Genomic DNA, 19,663 nt, shown 5'->3' with positions numbered 1-19,663 from the left:
TCCCCACTTGTTTCCACATTGTACAAAAGTTTTATTTAGATGCAGAGTAATTCCTACTTTCATATCAAAGGTGGTAAAATCCACCTTTTTTCTTTGATATCAAGGTAGGAACTACTCTGCATCTAATTCATAAAATTCTTGAAGAAACACCTTATTTAAAAATCATGTAAATGCTCTAAGCATGTTCAGCAGTGAATGAATGAATGAAATTTACACTTTTATAGCACCTTTCTAGATACTCAAGGACACTTTTACAGTTAACACTCTCCACAACACACTTTACAGTCAACATTCAACCAACACACACCGGCAATTGGGCTACAAACACGAACACAAATAAACAAATAAATTGTGTGATACCAGGGTATCACACAATTTAGAGTAGCCAATTTACCTGACAATTTACACTGTTTTTGAATGTGGGAAGAAACCAGAGTCCCCAGAGGAAACCCACGCAGACACGAGGAGAACGTGGAAACTCCACCCAGATCGAGTCTTAAACCCAAGACCCCAGTGCTGTAAGGCAATCTTGCTAACCACCAAGCAAGCTTGAAATTGTTAAAGATAATAATAAAAAGTTTTTTTGTTAGTTAATGACAACGCTTTACACTCAAACACTCAGTACTACCAAACACGAGTTTATAGATACACCAAATATTAAATTGATGGACAACAAAATTATCAATGAATTTGTGCTTGCTCATTTCATGAGCAGATGTGACCATATTCACCTTTGATGTACTATAAACAAATATAATTAATAATAAACTAATTAGTAGTATATTTACTAAATATTAATGGTTCATTATAATAATTAGCAGCATTAATGCATAAGTAACAGTAAGTTATTATGTTAATGCTTTACATGAATTGACATACTTAATAATTTATTAACAATGGAGTAAGTAGCAGTTAGTACACATAATGAGTAATTAAGATGTAAACTAACCTATTAATTAGTTCACTTAATTACTAATGCCTAGTAAATTAATCAATCGCTAAGTAACAGTTAATGCTTAGTAACAGCTAGTGTAGTATTAACTACTGAGCAAATTATGGGAAATTGTTCATTATTCATTCTATAAATAATGATTAATTAGCGAATATTAATGTAAAGTGTTACCAAAAAAATATGGTGCAATATAATACTTCCACTGGGTCTTCACATCACATGGATGTTGAGGGGCACAACCATTTAAGTCTTAAAGTGAAATATCTAAGTTTTAATTTATACCCAGCTTGAGGATGCCAATATTACAACACTGCTTGTCAGTCAAAGTAACATCCATTTACAAGAAAACGATGTTGAAATGGCTGTGATATAGTACATCTAAATCATACCTAAGATCATTTACACAAATGCCATTGCCTTAACTTTGATTACTGCATATATGTTTTTTCTAATTTAGCATCAAGAGTTTGCACTTCAGGACGTCTCATACCCTCCCAGTGTACATGTATGTTTTCAGCTTGTTCATTCTTTACTAATCAAATTTCACAAAACTAAGTTGCTGCAACTGAATTTTCTGATTTTTTTTTTTTTTCAGAAAAATAATTTCAGAAAGTGTTCCCTAAAATCTGCATATATAAGAGGAACTTAAGGTTATTTGGTGTCTGGTTTTATTATAAAACAAAGTTTACTAAAGAAATACTCCTCAAAGTGCAGTGCACTGGTGTTTACAGAGCAGCAAAAAGTGGCCGAGGTGTGACATCACTACTGTTCTCACCATGGAGCAGGTTAAATAGTGTACTCTCCTTCAAAAGGCATCAGGAAATGTAAGTTGTCAGTAAGTTTTAGAGCTGACCATCAGACTGATAACTTAGTAAGCCTTCTGTTGAGAGAAGGCCTTTCAGTTCTCCTGAGTTCAGTGTTAAATAAGAATTATTTCACACTCTCAGTGTTGATCTTATCTCAATTTAACAGAGTGTGCACAAGTTCATTTTCTGTGTAAACTACACCACTTATAGCTGTAGAATATTTACTGAGAACATGTCTTTTTATCAGAGATGAAAAAAAAAATTGTGTCTGTTTGGACATAAGACTTAAGGGGTTTTATCAGACAATTTCCTGGTGAAATTGAGATAATAAAATTAAGGTTCAATGACAAAAACTGACTTCTAGTACACTCTGTAGTTTTGGTTTCATTGCGCAGATATTTGATGAGCTCCATAAAATTATCCAGTCTGAGCAATGAGGTATTTCAGAGATCAAACAGTGACTGCAGATTCTGAACAGGACATTATATCACAACCACAAATATCTCTCTCTCTCTCTCTCTCTCTCTCTCTCTCTCTCTCTCTCTCGCTCTCTCGCTCGCTCTCTCTCTCTCTCTCTCTCTCTCGCTCGCTCGCTCTCACTGTGGGTGTTAAAAGGAAATGGGTGTACACGTTGTTCTGGTCTGCTGAACTATATATGTTAAACAGAAGCTGAGAAAGAAAAACGACAGTTCAAAGTCCTACATGTTTAAGTGGTTTTTAATACGGATAAAGCTGAAATGACCATGAAGCTCCTCCTCATCTTCAGCCTCTACCTGATCTCAGGTAAGAAACACACTTCTAAATCATCAGCTCTATCAGCAGTGTCACATCCAGCCTTTCTTCACATGGACATTCCTCCTCTTTTAGCAGCTGCTGGAGGATCCATGAGAGTGAGTGGATTTTCAGGAGGAGGAGTCCTCATCAAGTGCAGATATGAGACAAAATACACATCAAACACAAAGTATTTCTGTAAGAGTTCAGCGCCAAAGTGTGTTGACCAAATCAAGACTGATGTTAAAAATAAGTGGGTGAATTCAGGAAGATTCTCACTGTTTGATGACACCAGTGCTGAAGTTTTCTGGGTGAAGATCAGTAACCTCACCATAAATGATTCTGGATTATATCAGTGTGCCATTGATAAATGGTTTAGGGACAACTACACCCCAGTGGAACTCAAGGTAAAGGAAGGTGAGTGTCTCCATCACTGTCCTCTTTATGATCTGAATCCTCCAGCATCATTCTCTTCAGTTACAGTGAGAGAAAACACATAGAAGTCCATGAAGAACCCAGATCAGGAACTGTGTTCTCAGTTTTTTTCAGTTGTTCTTCAGATGCTGATTAATGGGCAGTGCCCATAATACTTCCTCATTTATGTTTATTTTTAAAATGTGTGTTGCTGAGGCTAATATATTGACTTGTTTTCCTCAGTAGAAAGGTGGCATAGCTCAGTCTAAGTAAACCTAACTATCTGAGTTCACTGAGATTTTTAAGTGAGTTTTCACAGTGAACTCAGTTTAACAGGGTTCTCACACAGAGACTAAGCTGCTGCAGTGTCCTCCACTGTGGAGACAGAGAGAAGCCTGTCTACAGCTGCAGCTTGGGTTTCAGTGGAACATGATTGTGTGCTTTGTGTGTTTCTGTTTAATATGTATATAGGCAGGGTGCATGGGCTGAGTACTTTTAATGGGGTTAAATTTTAAATCATAATCAGGGCAGGTAGGGCTCAAAATACAGACAGTTAAAGGCAGCTCCATACTCAGCAGGTAGTGTCTCAGTCACACAGCTTCAGGGAGCTGGAGGTTGTGGGTTCGAGCCCCGCTTCTGGTGACAGTTTGTGAGGAGTTTGGTGTGTCCTCCCCGTGTCTGCGTGGGTTTTCTCCAGGTGCTCTGGCTTCCTCTCATGGGCCAAAAACAGTCCAGGGTCTGTTCCCCACTTGTGCCTAGTGATTCCAGGAAAGCTCTGGAAAAGCAGTTACAGACAATGAATGAATGACTTCACAACATGTGTTTACAAGAGAGTCCATTAGGGTTAGGCGGTATAACAATAATATCGTATACCATGGTATGTTAAAATGTGGACAGTATCTTAAAATGAGGGCGGTATTTGTGGTAAGTGTGTGGAGTGTCAAATTTTGGTCATGTGTCTTTAAAAGTTGGCTAAAATGATCATGTGCACTTAAGAGAGCTACAGGGAGGGGGCGCTGTGGGAGCACAATGACTGCTAATGTCACGGCCTGAAAACGAGTGGGGGATAAACCACAAGCAGTGGCCCACCGCAGTTGTAAGTCTGGCGCTGGATTTAGGTTTAAAGAGAATGGAATTAAGCTGTAAACAGAAATAATTCTCAGAAAACCCTTCACTCGACTTTGTGCTTACAGGTATATGGCTTTATCCTCTCAGTATATGTGTGTTGAGCCTCAGTTTGCTGAAGATTCTGCCGTGGTGTGCTAAACCACAAGTGCCCGTTAGTGCCAGCCAGCTGTGCTTCTAAACAGTGTACACTGTCCTATTTCGCCTATTTTCTAAATTTTCTGTTCCTTCAGCACCAGTTGCTGAAATTTTCTCTCACGGATTTTTTTTATTTGTTTAGCTAAATTCACTCGACTTGGTGTGGGTACAAAAAATGTGGGTACCGCCCATCCCTAGAGTCCATGAGTCTTTAAAGAGCTGCAGGTGTGTGTAATTGCCCAGGGGTTGAACCAGGAGTGAGCTGGAGCAGGACTGAATCATTATCCTGTAGAAACTGTTCAGTCCATACGATCTAGAAGCGAGAAACTGACAAGTTCATAACAACCACACACTTATTACAATTATTAATGTAATGCACCATATAGTGCACATTTCTGGGGTATTATACACACATAACTTTGTGAGTGAGTGACTTGCAATTTAGTTCCATTAGGGCCTTTGCTTCTAAAAACAGTGCAAAATATGATTAAAGATATGGGACACTGGAGCAGCTGCACATGAGCTTAAGATCACCTTGCTGAATTGAGTACATTCATAGGGGAATGCTGTTAGACAAGGCACCAGTCCATCACAGGCCACTCTATAAACCTTCTATTATTTGTTAGCGGTAGCATTAATCAAACACAAAACACTGTTTCTATGTTTTTAAGCTTAGTTTTAGGTTTACAGTAATACTTTGTATGCATTGTAGAAATACTGGGTATGAGAGTTTAGTAAAATATCTACAGTGTAGTGGGAGATTAATATGTTTTTCATTTTTCTTATAAAAGAAATTAGATTTTTGGGAGACTGGTCACTTTCAGAGATCTCTCCAATACCCCCAACTTAGACTGGAATCCGAGATAGCACCCAGAGAGGGTCATAAACCACATTTCAGGCCACTCCAGGCCCTGTTTAAGACTCTAAAGGTCTCTAAAAGGAAAAAGAAAAGGATTTGGCCTGAGCCACAGAGACTCACATAATGATCAACTTCAATTCTCAATTTCCACTCACACATTTTAAAGACAAACATTCCATAATCCCTTAATTTAATGAAATGATTATTACATGGTAAAAAACTGTGTAAAAGTAATTCCAGTTTTACAATGAAAACTGAAATTATAAACCTTTTTAAAATGATCTTTTTTATGAAATTATTCAGGAACCAAGATGTGCCTATCTGTGTGTTATTTGGTTAAGAATTATGTAAAACATGGTTTTGTCTGAATGATATTACATTATGTTAACATATATTCTTTAATAAGTGCAAAAGCATGACTCTTAGATACTCATTCAGCAGGGGTCTGTGTCTTGTCAAGTGTCATAAATTGTATGTGATATCACTAAGGGAGTTTGTAGTCTTAAAGAACATCTAATCAGAGGCAAGAGATGCTTCAATCCTCAATCCCTGAGTACCAATCAGGCCTTCAATGTGGGTTTCCTGAAACCTGGTTTAAAAACCAGACTTTAGGCTCACTCTCGAGGGTAGAATGAAAGAGAAATTTAGATTCACCCAAGTGTGAATCTGCTTCCAGTCAGGAAGCTCAGCTAAGAGAGCCCAGAAATTCCAACAAATGTTTATTTTTTCATTTATAGTATTAATATTAGAAAGCTATAGTTTAAATCCAGCAAAGATTGACGTAATTGGCCAGGGCATGAAAGAGACCTCAGGCCTCTGACCCTCAAAATGTTGAGACAAGAGCTTCAAGATCAGCGATCAAGGAGAAGGCACCCTCAGAATAGCACCAGCTCCGACTGAGTGGTCGCAGTGTCCAAGGCTGTGTCTTTGACCAAAAGCCAAAAGGGAGGAAGTGGTGCACTGCTATAAGGCCCACGTCTGCGAGAAGCTCCAGAAAACCCAGCACATCTGTTAAGTCCTGCAAGCCATCTCCACTCCCTTCAGGGACACGTGAGGACATTGGTTAAATTATTTCAAAGCTCACAAGACTGGTGCGGAACGCTTTGCTGGGATAAACTATAGCCCTTTAAAGAATTTAGGGTATTATTCATAGAGAAATTCCCTCATATATTAATCTCCCTCATGTATACCTGTAATCCATTTCATTATATGAATGTATAATCAATATTTATTACTCAATATTACATTTAATGAACAAGTTGTGTGATAAAACCAATCCATGGTTATTTGTTTGTGTGCACCTTTCTTGTAAGGAATTATTACTTTTAGGTCAGATTCAATTTCGGAGCCAAGAACCTACAGCGGGTCAATGAGCATAATTCATTAATAATAGTTAATTCTACCTAATTCTGCTATATTATGTGTAAAGTCATCCAACATGTCCTGTCCTTGACAGGTAAAAACGCAACATATTACTTAATGGCTCCCAACTGTGGAGCTTAACAAAATGAATTAAATAATAATATATTAATTAAATAATAATTAATTTTCAATGACTCTGCTACAACAAACTCCTTTGTGAATTTGATCCAGAACTAATCCTCCAACACCAGAATCTGACCTCAATAATGTTTGTGTGGCTGAAATACATGTAATGTGTTTAATTTCAATGTGATATTTTTCTGATTGTTAATGAGTGACAGATCCAGAGTTTGGAAAGAGCATCAGTGTGACTGGCCGTGCTGGAGGAAGTGTAAATATCAGCTGTAAATACCCACAATCCCTCAGGAGTAGCCCCAAGTTTCTCTGCAGGAGAGTGGACAGTGGTGACTGTGTTTATAAAACACTCGTTAATCAAAGTGGAGAATGGATAAATCAGGGAAAATACTCACTGCATGACGACAGAGTAAACAACACCCTCAGTGTGATCATCAGTGATGTGAGAGAGGGAGACTCTGGTGAATTCTGGTGTGGAGCTGAATCAGACTGGGAATCTGATAATGGATACAAGCTCTACATCACACACATCAGCCTCACAATGACCGGTGAGTAGAGGACATTTTGGATTCAATTGTAAATCATTAGACACATTTAATGATATAGAGAAAAGACATTGTTTTGTCAATGAATGGCACATATTGGACAAGGCCAGTTAATAATGCTAAAACCACTGATATCCAATCAAGTACACTCTTAAAAATAAATGTGCTACAAAAGGTTCTTGGAGCGGTGCCATAGAAGAAGCATTTTAGGTTCCATAAAGAACCATATTTACAAACCATGTATATTATTTATTTATTTATTTAAACTCTGAAGACTTTGCTTATTGTAAAAGTGGTGGATTGCTGGATTCCTGACTGCAGGCATTAACACAGTCTAGACCAGTTCTCAGGCCTGGTCATGGAAGGCCTCTGCCCTGCACCTTTTTCGGCATTTTCACAATTGTCCTGAATAACTGCGTCCACACCCAGGATCAGTTGTAGACTTGTTTGCCAGAAGGGCTCATTATCACTGGTTTGCTTCCAATTACAAGAAGTGAACAGTCACATTTTCTGTGCATCCGGCACAGCAAGAGTTATGACTGTATCACAACACAATCTGTATGTAAAACACGCACTGAACCAGTAAATGTGCATAAACTTTGTGCACTAATGGTTTGATGTCTAAATAGTTAAGATGGGAAATGTTTATCTACAGCAACAAAAAAAGAAGAAGCAGCCGAAACATCAGCAACAGCCTCAACCGCCCAGACCAGCACAAGAGCCTCAACCGCCCAGACCAGCACAAGAGCCTCAACCTTAACAACAAAAAATGGCAACACAACAACTGCCCAAGTATCAACTACCAAGAAGTCAGCAACTGGTACAGCACTCTGTTTTCACACTCTAGCTCATGGGTTCTTCTTTTTCATTTCTAGTGTGTGCATGTGTGTGTTTTGCAGAACTAATGGAGGACAGATGCACTCATGTTGCTCAGTCACCACCAGGGGGAGCTGTCTATGAAAGTGTCCCATTCAGAGAGAAGCTCCAATGCTTCTGCGTGTGATGTGTCTTCTGTTGTGTTCCGGGTCCCTGCTCCATCTGGAGAGATAACACAGTGTGTTTAATGTGTAGGAGCTCCTCTGTTAGAAAATGTTTGCTGCTTCATGATCCAGACACAGAGTGCTCTGTGTTAATGATCCATTCTCTCTGAAGTCTACTGTAAACTCTGATCTAAGATGGAGGCTCAGAGCTGGATCTGTTGTATATAATAACTCTTATCAGGAGAAAAGCTTGTTCTGGTTTGTCGTGGTTTTATACTGGTTTGCTTTCGATGGGAACACAAGTGGTTGTGTTTCCTTTTGTTACATTGTTACATAAGACAGAGGTGTGAAAAATTATTGTCATTTAATTTTTTATGTTATTTTCCTTTTTATTCTGTTTTTTCTTAGTGCTTTTGTTTATTATCTCAAAATCTGAATGAACTAAAAAGTTGAAAAATTAAAGTATTTGAACCTCATCAACTGGTTGTTTGTACACTTGGGGAATCTGGGTGGCATGGATCTCTCTACATTTACCATGGGGCACGATCTAGACCCAGATCATAAATATCTGTCCGATCTTCAAAACAGAAATGGTGTAAATGTCTGATACCATTTTGAAAATCTATTTTTTAGTTTTTTTTTATATATAAAATGTTATTTTATGACAAGTACAATATAACATAAATACACTCGTGTAGAACCACCATTTTCTGCTAAAAATATCTGTAAGCCATTAACTTGTCCACTCTGTGCGCAGTGTAATCCAGTAACAAAGATTAGTCATAGATCCTTAAAGGTCCTGAAATTTGTGAGATGGTGTCTCCAAGAAGGAGATCTGTTTTTTCCTGCACCTCCTACATTATGTTTGGTCCAATCTAGAGCTGATGAATTTGGAGGTCATACTCTTTCGATGTTCCTCAAACCAGTCATGAACTGTGTTATCCTGCTGAGATTAGATACTGCCATTAGAGAATACTGCCTTAAAGGGATGAACTTTAGGGAGGTGGTCCTTGTCAAAGTAAGATCTTTGTAAACAACAGGACCCAAGATCTCTGTCAAGTGCATCTCCTTCCTAGTGTGCCTTCTTCACCAAATTAAAAACAGCTGCATTCCCTGAAATTTTATTAATACTATTCTGACATTTCCTTCATGTTAGGGGCAGGAACAAGTGTTCAGCGATCATCCGCACCCAACAGTTCAGAGACCACAAAATCAACCTCATCACTGACTACTCAGTCGACATCACCTCCTGGTGATTACACACACAATCCCAGCTTTTCACACACACACACACACACACACACACACACACACACCAGTCTGATACATTCTGAACAATCAGGTCTAATCTAATGATGATTCTGTTTCATCAGGATTTCCAACTTCCACTGTGATCCCAGTTGTGGCTGTGGTTCTGGCTCTGCTCCTGATGGGACTTTTATTATTCATACTCGTCTTGCAAAAGAAAAGAAAGACTCAAGGTACCACACACAAATACACACACACATGCGATCGCCTATAACTTAATGACTCCTTGTTTCTACACTCCAGTCCATTCTCTCAGTGCCACTGTCCACACTGGAGCATTTTGTAGATATACACTTAATGACTTTAGTTGCTGTGTTGCTTTGCAGCACTGCTGTGTCTGATCCACTCCTCCCAGCAAAACACACACACCACCGCCATGTCAGTGTCACTGCAACACTAAGTATGATCCACCACAACATCACACATGACCACTGAAGGACAGGGTGAAATGAGGCTAACAAAGTGTGCAGAGCTAAAGATGGACTACAGTCTGTAATTGTAGAACTACTGTGCTCCTGTGTGGTCAGCGGAGAGTGGAGAAACAAGGGGCCATAAAGTTACGGTTGATATATTTATCTTAGTGCTATGAAGCCATTAAGAGGCCAGGGCTAAGTAATAACACTGTATCATGTATATGTACCTATTTATTAAAGGGCAGTAAGAAGAAAATAATAATTCAGTAGAATAATGGCACTGTGCTGCCCTCTGCTGGATGTATGTGACCATGTTAAATACCAATCAGCTGAAAAACCAATGAGCTGAATGGGTATAAAGTTTTGTTCTGATTTGGTCTGTGGAGAAATATTTTATTTTTCACCCTACTGTTCCTTTGGGATCAGTTGGAGTGAAGTTAATGATCCACAACTAATCATTCAGCATCAGCATCTGATCTCACTAATATTATGGGGCTGAATATAATCAGATCCTCACAGCTATGTTCCAATATCTAGTGTGTAAAGCCTTTCCAGAAGAGAGGGGACTGTAAGTGCCATATGGGGGCCTTGGTTTATGAAGAAATGCTGGATGAACTTTGTTTGTTCTCAGATTCAGCCTCAGGTCCGAGTGAATCCCTCAGAGGCTTCTCAGACGGCCGCAAGGTGAGTGACAGTTCTGTTTCAGAGTCATGTCAGTGAAGTTTAATAATAACTTTTAATAACTTAATTGTTGATATGTCTATGTTTGAAAATATTCATGGTCCTGTCTTCACTTTTTGAGGGCGTATTCCCACTTACTCAAATTCTCAAATACACTAGTCCACACCTACAGTCGAATCCGGACTTGTTTGCCAGAGGGGCTCATTATCCGTGGTTTGCTTTTACAAACAAGAACTCCATCTGAACCGTGGATTGATTGCAGAGTTCCATATGTCACCTTTCTATTTGTAGTTTTCCAAAATGGCAGAAAGACGCTTAATCTCTTTGCTGCTTTTTAATGATTATATTTGAATAAAAAAACATTCAAGCGGTGAGGACCAAAGCTGTTGTGATGCAGGGCATTTCACTGTGCAGGAGTCTCTGCCACAATCTGATCTTATTACACTAACTTACCCTGGGAGTGGCTTCCTCACCTGCAGCGGACTGCACCAGAGCCCACTAGAAGTGAACCCCTGACCCCCGATTACAAACGGATCAGAGACCAGGAGAAAAAATTCTAGTGTGAAAACGTGCTAACATCATGTTAAAATTGATGATAAATCTTTGACCAAGTCTAATATTAATGTATATTTTATTATTATTATTATTAATGTTATTGTTATCTTATTATATTTTATCCTGTCAGATGACCCTTGCTGAAGTTGATTATGAGGATATTAAAGAATATGACGTTTCCACAATCTACACTACAGTCAAACTGCCCAAGGACTCCTCTAGCCCTTCCTCAACTCTTTATGGCAACGTCCAGTTACCCACAAGCCTCTGCAACATCTTAAACCCTATTTATTCCACAACTGAGTTACCCACAAATCTCTCTGATACTGGAGAGTGTACAAATTACTCCACAGTGAATGCCATCAAGAAAGCAGGCACTGACACTGTTACCACAGCAACCGGAAACAAACAGCAAGGCTTCTGTGAATATGCTACTGTCAAAACTTAGCAAAGATGCTCAGGTTAGCATGCTAGGTTTTAGCATCCACTGCCAACATACATTGATGAACTAGTTTAAAAAAAGAAATATTTTAACACAAAAACTCACGAAGCCATTTTGCCACTGCTTTAAGGGTGTAACTCAAAGGAGATGAAGAATTAAACTGCTTTGTTCTCCCTGAACAAACAGGTTTAGCTGAGACATGTTTGAAGTCGGTTTAGTACAGAGATTCTGATACACTCGGGCCAATAGGGGTCAGTGTAATGAGGGTTTAAAATACAGAAAATGTCATTAATCCTTTTTATAAGTATTTTAATATGTAGAGTAAATATTACATTTCATAATTAAAGATGAGTCATTGACCTAAAGATTTTGCTTTGCTGTGTCATTCTGTTGTTTACTCAATACATTTCTTTAAAAAAAATGCTTTCATTCATTAAATTCCATTGTGTTCATATTTCTTGTATTTCTGAAGGATCAGTTTGTGTTCAATTTTATACAGTCAAATGTTTTACTGTGTTATATTATTATTATTATTATTATTAATCTTATTCAGTAACTGCTTTTGTTTTCCTATTAACTACTATCAAGTTAATAAATAGATGATGTAGATAAAGGAAACCTCTGAAGCTGCTGCACATGAATCTATGATCACCATCTCCAATAAAATAATAAACAACTGTGACTGAATGCTATCAAATCCTCACAGAAAATGTTCCTTCACCAGTAGATACTGTTCCTGTAGTAAAAAGGTTCGAACAACTGATGAACTCCCCTCAGGTTTGTGTAATGTTCTTGTAGGAGCTGAAATGTAGGTGGCAGTAGAGCTCTACCCCAATGTAAACCAACACACCTAGTGTCACTGAACTACTCAAATTTGCTTCAGTTCTGGACCTCTGGACACTTTCTGAATTTTATATAATGAAAAATACATCAAGCAAAATGCTGTGCAAATATTATGAAACATAACATTTTGGGGGTGTGTTTGTTTTTTTCAGCAAGCAAATCTCAGCAACTCTTCCCTAATATTTGCATATTTGAAAGTGAAAATGTTAAAGCAACAATCCTGGAAAACATCTGTTTGTTTTCTTTCAAAAGGTTTGTATCTTTTTAGGTGGAATAGTGTGTTTTAGTAAGAAGTGACTGTAGCTAGTGGTTGAAGTTCAATTTTTCTGTAAGTATATATTCACCATTTGAATTACCACAGAAACTCATTTGTAACTCCAGTTGTTTAGTTTTGTAGCAGTCTGTGTTTACTCTTTTTCATGGAAAGTTAAAGGTCTCCCCAATTTGGAGTCAGTTCCACCTTAAGTAATATAATTAATATTGCTAAACTGATCCGATTTTAGAGTTTTCAAGTGGGTAAAAATTTTTTACTTTCAATCTGGAATTTATTCCATAGACTGGAGCTGGGTGACTGCAAATTTGATCATTTACATATCTTACATATCTTGCTCAGTTTGCATAATATCATCCTTCTTGGTGCTCCAATCACAGAGCTGAGGAGTGTATTTATACTTTGTATAAAATAATAAAAAAGAACAGTAAATAGACTAAAACCTGCTAAGAATATAAACCATGACAAAAATGACAGTTGTGACACAGGACCTTAGTGACTGCACTGAGACACCAATAAAGAAACACTCAATTCAATTCCAGTAATCTCTCCCAGTCTCTTTTATTCAGAGAAGTTCAGAGTCTGGTGTTGGGCAAATCAGAGAGCTGACACAAGGAGACATCTGAGGTTAGAAACAAGCACAAGAGTCGGAGCAGCCAGTTCTTCTCCTCGTCCTCAAAGGTGTCTGTTTAAATGAGAGAACTGAAGAGACAGCATTACAAACAGCACATTCTCCCAGGAGCTCTCTTTCTCTACTGAACTCCTGGTCCCTTGACGTTTCTCGTTAGTGAGTGCCAGCTGTGTCTCGTTACTCCTTCATGTCGTGCAAGGCCATGTGACCCTGCAGGATCTGTTTGAGGGGCCAACTGGGACAGCTTCTGACTTCCTCAGCACTCTGAACAGGGCTGGAAAGCCCTGATAAGGCTTTAAATCATTGGTGACCAATCTTATCAACAAAGGGCCAGTGTGGCTGCAGCTTTTCATTCCAATTAAGCAGGATTCCAATTAAACTAGTCTCCTTCTCTAAACATTTAAACAGTGTGTGTTTCTGTTTGGTTGAAATGAAAATCTCTGCCACACCGGTCCTTTGTGGATAATGTTGGTGACCTTGCGCTAAATGGTGGATTCTATTGTGGTGTGTGAGTCCCCATGACACAGTACATCCCAAAGGTGTTTAGTGAGGTGTTCCACAGCAAACTCCCCAAACCAAGTTTTTATTAACCTTGGTTTGTGCACAGGGGCAGTGATCTCATTTCAGTGATCTCCTGAAATCCAGCAAACACAGATTCCTCCATCATTGGTCCAGAGAAGGTTTTCTGAGTTCAGTGTCAAACAAGAAACATTTCACTGTTGATCTTATCTCTCATGTTAAACAAGTTTCTAAGTGTAAAATACTGCAACTGTAGCTGTAGGATATTCACTGAGAACATATTGTTTTGACCAGAGATAGTGAATTATTTTCATGTGTCTGTGTGCATGAGACTTGGTGGCCTTTATCAGAGAGCTTTCAGACAAAACTTATCACTTTAGATGTGGTCCTGTGACAATAACAAAAGATTCTGTAGCACTCTGTAATTTTGTTGCACAGTAACTGGCCAAAAACAAACAAACAAACAAACAAAACTCCCTGAGCACTAAAATATGACTGAGATATATATCGCTGCTCATTCTACAATCATTCTATATTCTCCAGAAGAGAACTGCCACCCCATGCCCACCCCCGGGCCATAAAAGGAAATGGGAAATGGCTTCCTTCTGGTCTGGTGAACAGCAAGTGCATAAACAGATGATGAAACATCACTCAAGCAGAAGCTATGAAGCAAAGACTACTGTTTAAAGTCCTGAACGTCTTTTTCAATATGGATATAGCTGAAATGACCATGAAAATCCTCTTCATCTTCAGCCTCTACCTGATCTCAGGTAAGAAACACACTTCTAAATCATCAGCTCTATCAGCAGTGTCACATCCAGCCTTTCTTCACACAGACATTCCTCCTCTTTTAGCAGCTGCTGGAGGATCCAGGAGAGTGAGGGGATTTTCAGGAGGAGGAGTCCTCATCAAGTGCAGATATGAGAAAAAATACACATCAAACACAAAGTATTTCTGTAAGAGTTCAGTGTCAAACTGTGTTGACCAAATCAAGACTGATGTTAAAAATAAGTCGGTGAAATCAGGAAGATTCTCACTGTTTGATGACACCAGTGCTGCAGTTTTCTGGGTGATGATCACAAACCTCACAGTAGAAGATTCTGGATTATATCAGTGTGCAGTGGATAAAACCTTGTTGTGGGACTGCTTCACCCCAGTGGAACTGAAGGTAGAGGAAGGTGAGTGTCTCCATCACTGTCTTCTTTATGATCTGAATCCTCCAGCATCATTCTCTTCAGTTACAGTGAGAGAAAACACATAGAAGCTCATGAAGAACCAAGATCAGTAACTGTGTTTACAGTTCTTTTATAAGATGTATGATAAAGGAGCTGTGCCTGTGCTTCCTAATTAAGATAATATTTAAGCTGAAGCTGAATGGCTTTCCTGAGTAGAAAACTGGCTTTAACCTGGCACAATTAAAGTTCAGTTTTTTATTAAATTAATGAGAGGAAGTACTCACTCCACCCAGAGACTGAGCTGCTGCAGTGTCCTCCACTGTGGAGTCAGCAGCTTGTGTTTCAGAAAGGACAGTGGAACATGGTTTTGTAATTTTGGTTTGTTTCACAACAACAGCCCAGAATCTGATGTAATGAGTCACTCTAGAGCAGCTGCACATGAGCTTATAAGGTCATTCTACTCAAAGATACATGCGCTACAGGGGAATTAACCCCAGCATTGATGGGTGAAGCAGTGGAACTGTGTTTTGCCTTAAACTACTTTGTGAAAATTGGGAAAAAATTCTGTTTAAATTTTTAATTCAGTTTGGATCATTTCTTCTGATTGTTTATGATTGACAGCTCAAGATTTTGGAAAGAGCATCAGTGTGACTGGCCGTTCTGAAGGAAATGTAAATATCAGCTGTAAATACCCACAATCTCTCTTGAGTTACCCCAAGTTTCTCTGCAGGAGAGTGGACAGTGGTGGCTGTGTTTATAAAACACCAGTTAAAGAAAGTAGGAAACTGATAAATCAAGGAAAATACTCACTGCGTGATGACAGAGTAGAGAACACCCTCAGTGTGATCATCAGTGATGTGAGAGAGGGAGACTCTGGTGAATACTGGTGTGGAGCTGAATCAGACTGGGAATCTGATCATGGATACAAGCTCTACATCACACACATCAACCTCACAGTGACAGGTGAGTAGAGAGTCATTTTGGATTAATTTGTAAATGTTCAGGGCAGTACAGTGGCGCAAAAGCTCCAGGGTTGTGGGTAACTGTCTGTGAGGAGTTTGAGGTGTTCTCCCAGTGTCTGCTCTGGTTTCCTCCCAAAGTCCAAAAACACATGTTGTTGGGCGGATTGGCGACTCAAGTGTCCACCGTAGGTGAGAATGTGTGAGTGAATATGTGAGTGTGTGTCACCATGCGAAAGACTGGCACCCCCTCAGGGTGCATTCCCTCCTTGCGCCCAATGATTCTGGGTAGGCTCCTGACCCACCACAACCCTGACCTGGATAAGTAGTTACAGACAATGAATGAATTAATGTAAATGTACAGACACCATTAATGGTCCATGTGTCCTTGTGTTTAAAATCATACCCAAATACACGTTTCACTACTTTCAGTCCAACTAAACTGCACAATGTTTATCTACATCAACAGAACAAAAACCACCTGCTGAAACATCAACTCCAACAACAATTCCACAGGCCACAACAACCTCAACAAACCCAACCACTCAAGATTCAACTTCCATGAAGACATCAGCAGGTACAGCACTCTGTTCTGTCCATGTGGCTCACGTGCTCTTCATTTTCATTGCTAGTGTGTGTATTCTTGGTTCTCTGTAAATGTTCTGATGGAGGAGAAATGTGCTGATGTTCACTGGTCACCACCATGGGGAGCTTCCTTAAGTCACCCATCCAGAGAGAAGCTTCTGATGTGGCTTCTATTGTGTTTCTAGTCAATAAGAATATGATCAATTTGGATGATATAGTATCCATTGTATTCTGGCACCAAAGGTTTAGATGCAGATCCTTACAGTCCTGGAGGTGGTGTCTCTAGGAATCAGACTTGTTTTTCTAGCACATCCTATAGACACTGGTTCCAGTTGGGATCTGAACAATTTTGAGGCCAGTTGACACTATGAACTATTTTCCATTTTCCTTAAAACAGTCATGAACAGTGTTTGCACTGTGGCAGGGAGCGTTATCCTGCTGAGATTAGACACCGCCATTAGAGAATCCTATTGCCATGAAGGTGTGAACTTTAGGGAGGTTTTCCTTGTCAAACCAAAGACACAAGATTTCCCAGTAGAGCACTGACCAGAGCATCTCCTTCCTCTGCTAACATGCCTACATCCTGTTATCATCTCTTCCATACATCAAGCCATGGTTCATCAGAGCAGAGCTCCCACTGCTCCCTGCTCTAGTTCTGAGCCTCATGTGCCTAGTGTAGATACTTTCAATAATGCTTTCAGATCCACAGTTCAGCCCTTTTAATTCCTTGTGTGTCAATGAACCTTATGTGGATATGACCATGTATCCAGTTCACAGGTTCTCCTTGCTTCTCCTTTGGGAGGTGCTAACCACACTAGAAATACCCCACAAGACACTGCTGTTTTGGAAATGCACTGAAAATAACTGTACAGCCATCACAGTTTGGCCTTTGGTAAAGCATCTCAGATCCTTACACTCGACCATTTCTCCTACTTCCAACATCAACTTCAAGAACTTTAAGAAGTCTCTCATGTAGAGTTTTTGAAGTACATTAGAAAGAATGCAAATTAAAGGCTTTTCCTGAGTTTGAAGCAGTGTGTTTTACATAATTATTAAATTGTTGCACGTCTCTGTAACATTCTGACATTTACTTCCCTTTAGGAGCAGATGTTCAGCTTTCAGTACCCAACAGTTCAGAGACCACAGAACCAGCCACATCCTCAGCTTCTAACAATAAGTTATCTTCACTGTCTGGACACGGTGATTAAACACACACACACACAACCAGCAGTAGTCTGATCACTTCTAAATGATCAGGTCTGATCTAATGATGATCTAATGATGATTCTGTTTCTCCAGGATTTCCATCTTCCACTGAGATCTCTGTTATGGCTGTGGTTGTGGCTCTGCTCCTGGTTGGACTTGTATTATTCATACTCGCCCTGCAAAAGAGAAGAAAGTCTCAGGGTATTACACAGAGACAACCATCCCACCACACACACACACACACACACACACACACACACACACACACACACACACACACACACACACACGTATCCCATGACTTATGGGGACATTGCACAGATTTCCATTAATTTTGTGGAAATTTACCCTAACCTTAACCATAACTTTTACTACACTGACCCCAATCCTAACCTTAAAATTAACACACATTCACATTAAAATGTTATGAATTATATCACAAGGACATGGTCTTTGTCACCATAAAGACAAGAAGGACCCACAATGTGAGTACATACACGTATTTTTGTCCCCACAACATGATGAATAGATGAATACCACACACATAAACATGGACACGTTATGATTTAGCCTGTAACCGTGGGAAGACTACACTAATCACCATACAAGCCTGGAAATATACACATATTTTTGAGACTGCTAATATTGGCTAAATTCACAATCAGTCATTGGTCTTAAGCCTGTGTCACACTGGACAATACTCTTTTCACAACTCTGGGGGTCATCCTGTGGTAGAGTTTCAGACCAGCCTCCTTTATCACATGGCAGTGATTATTTAGAAATTAATATATACTACTTTTCAAATATATTTAAACATATAGCTTTTGTTTATCACACATCAGTGCTGTGGAGCTACTGAAAAGCCAGGGCTAAGAAAAAACACTGTACCATTAACCATTTATTTAAGGGCAATTAGTGGGAAAAAATCTCTTAACCCCACCAGTGGCTTAGAATAATGGCTCTGTGTTGCCCTCTGCTGGATGTAGGTGACAAAGTTAAATGCCCACTGTGAGCTAAAAGGATATAAAATATCTGCATTGGTCTGGGTAGAAGAATATTTTTTCACCATCCTGTTCCTTTGGGATCAGTTGGAGTTGGGTTAATCACCCACAAGTAATCATTCAATAACCCCCACCTTGGATGTGTTACTATGTAGGTGTCATTATTGTTTATCTCACTGCCATGTCCTGGTATTGTCTATTGGATGAACAGCTGGATGAACTGTTAAATCTTTGTTCTCAGATTTATCAAGTCCGACTAAATCCCCCAGAAGCACCTTAGATGGCCACAAGGTGAAACGCATTTAACACTGAAGTCTTTCATAATGAACTGTAAATATCTGTTGATCTCTGTCTTGGAAATTAAAGAGATCTTAAAAATATATATATTTCTGTTCTTCTTCTACTTCAGGTGACCCTTGCTAAAGTTAACTATGAGGCGATTAAAGACTCTGGAGTTTCCACAATCTACTCTACTGCCGACCTGTTCACACACTCCTCTGACCCTTCCCAAGCTCTTTATTACAATGTCCAGTTACCCACAAGTCCCTGCAACATTTCAAACCCTATTTATTCCACAGCTGAGTTACCCACAAGTCTCTCTGACTCTGGAGAGGATCTTAATTACTCCACTGTTTATTTTAACAGAAAATCAGATGGCTTTGTTATGACAGCAACTGCCAACAAAGAGCAAGACTCTTGCGAATACGCTACTGTCAGAAATTAGCAAAGATTTCTAGGTTAGCATGCTAGATGTTAGCCTCCACTTGAACCAAGTATAGGAAAATGGAAGTTTAAAAAATAAATGATTAGGCATGATTTAGAATAATTATTTAAAAAGTTAATTTTGACTTTAGAACTTTTAATGGTGTGGCTCACAGAAGTGAATCAAACTGCTTTTTTTCTACCTGAATAAACCAATTTATCAGCAGACACTTGAAATCGCTTTAAAATAGTGATTCTGATTTTTTCAGGCCTCTAAGGCTCAGG

The 19,663-nt window shown here is 39.1% G+C and overlaps 2 protein-coding genes across 3 annotated transcripts; both read left to right on the top strand.

Annotated features, from left to right (window-relative positions):
• Positions 1-2,477: 2,477 nt before the first annotated feature.
• On the top strand, positions 2,478-11,832 carry LOC136686652 (polymeric immunoglobulin receptor-like). Its single transcript, XM_066660560.1, has 8 exons — positions 2,478-2,541; positions 2,626-2,946; positions 6,769-7,110; positions 7,763-7,927; positions 9,244-9,339; positions 9,461-9,568; positions 10,440-10,492; positions 11,175-11,832. Exons 1-8 carry the CDS (start codon positions 2,496-2,498, stop codon positions 11,490-11,492), a joined length of 1,449 nt encoding a protein of 482 aa, XP_066516657.1. The 5' UTR covers positions 2,478-2,495; the 3' UTR covers positions 11,493-11,832.
• Positions 11,833-13,262: 1,430 nt separating this feature from the next.
• Positions 13,263-19,586, top strand: LOC136686651 (CMRF35-like molecule 8). 2 transcript variants are annotated; one of them, XM_066660559.1, is made up of 8 exons: positions 13,263-14,520; positions 14,608-14,928; positions 15,547-15,888; positions 16,354-16,461; positions 17,571-17,669; positions 17,769-17,876; positions 18,918-18,967; positions 19,086-19,586. In XM_066660559.1, exons 1-8 carry the CDS (start codon positions 14,415-14,417, stop codon positions 19,398-19,400), a joined length of 1,449 nt encoding a protein of 482 aa, XP_066516656.1. In that variant the 5' UTR covers positions 13,263-14,414; the 3' UTR covers positions 19,401-19,586. The 2 variants fall into 2 exon arrangements, with proteins under 2 accessions (XP_066516656.1, XP_066516654.1); XM_066660557.1 differs by having other exon boundaries at positions 13,263-14,928.
• Positions 19,587-19,663: the final 77 nt, after the last annotated feature.

The sequence above is a fragment of the Hoplias malabaricus genome, chromosome 2 (assembly GCF_029633855.1).
Source record: "Hoplias malabaricus isolate fHopMal1 chromosome 2, fHopMal1.hap1, whole genome shotgun sequence".
NCBI classification, from domain to species: Eukaryota; Metazoa; Chordata; class Actinopteri; order Characiformes; family Erythrinidae; genus Hoplias; species Hoplias malabaricus.
This window is presented reverse-complemented; position numbering and strand designations above follow the sequence as displayed.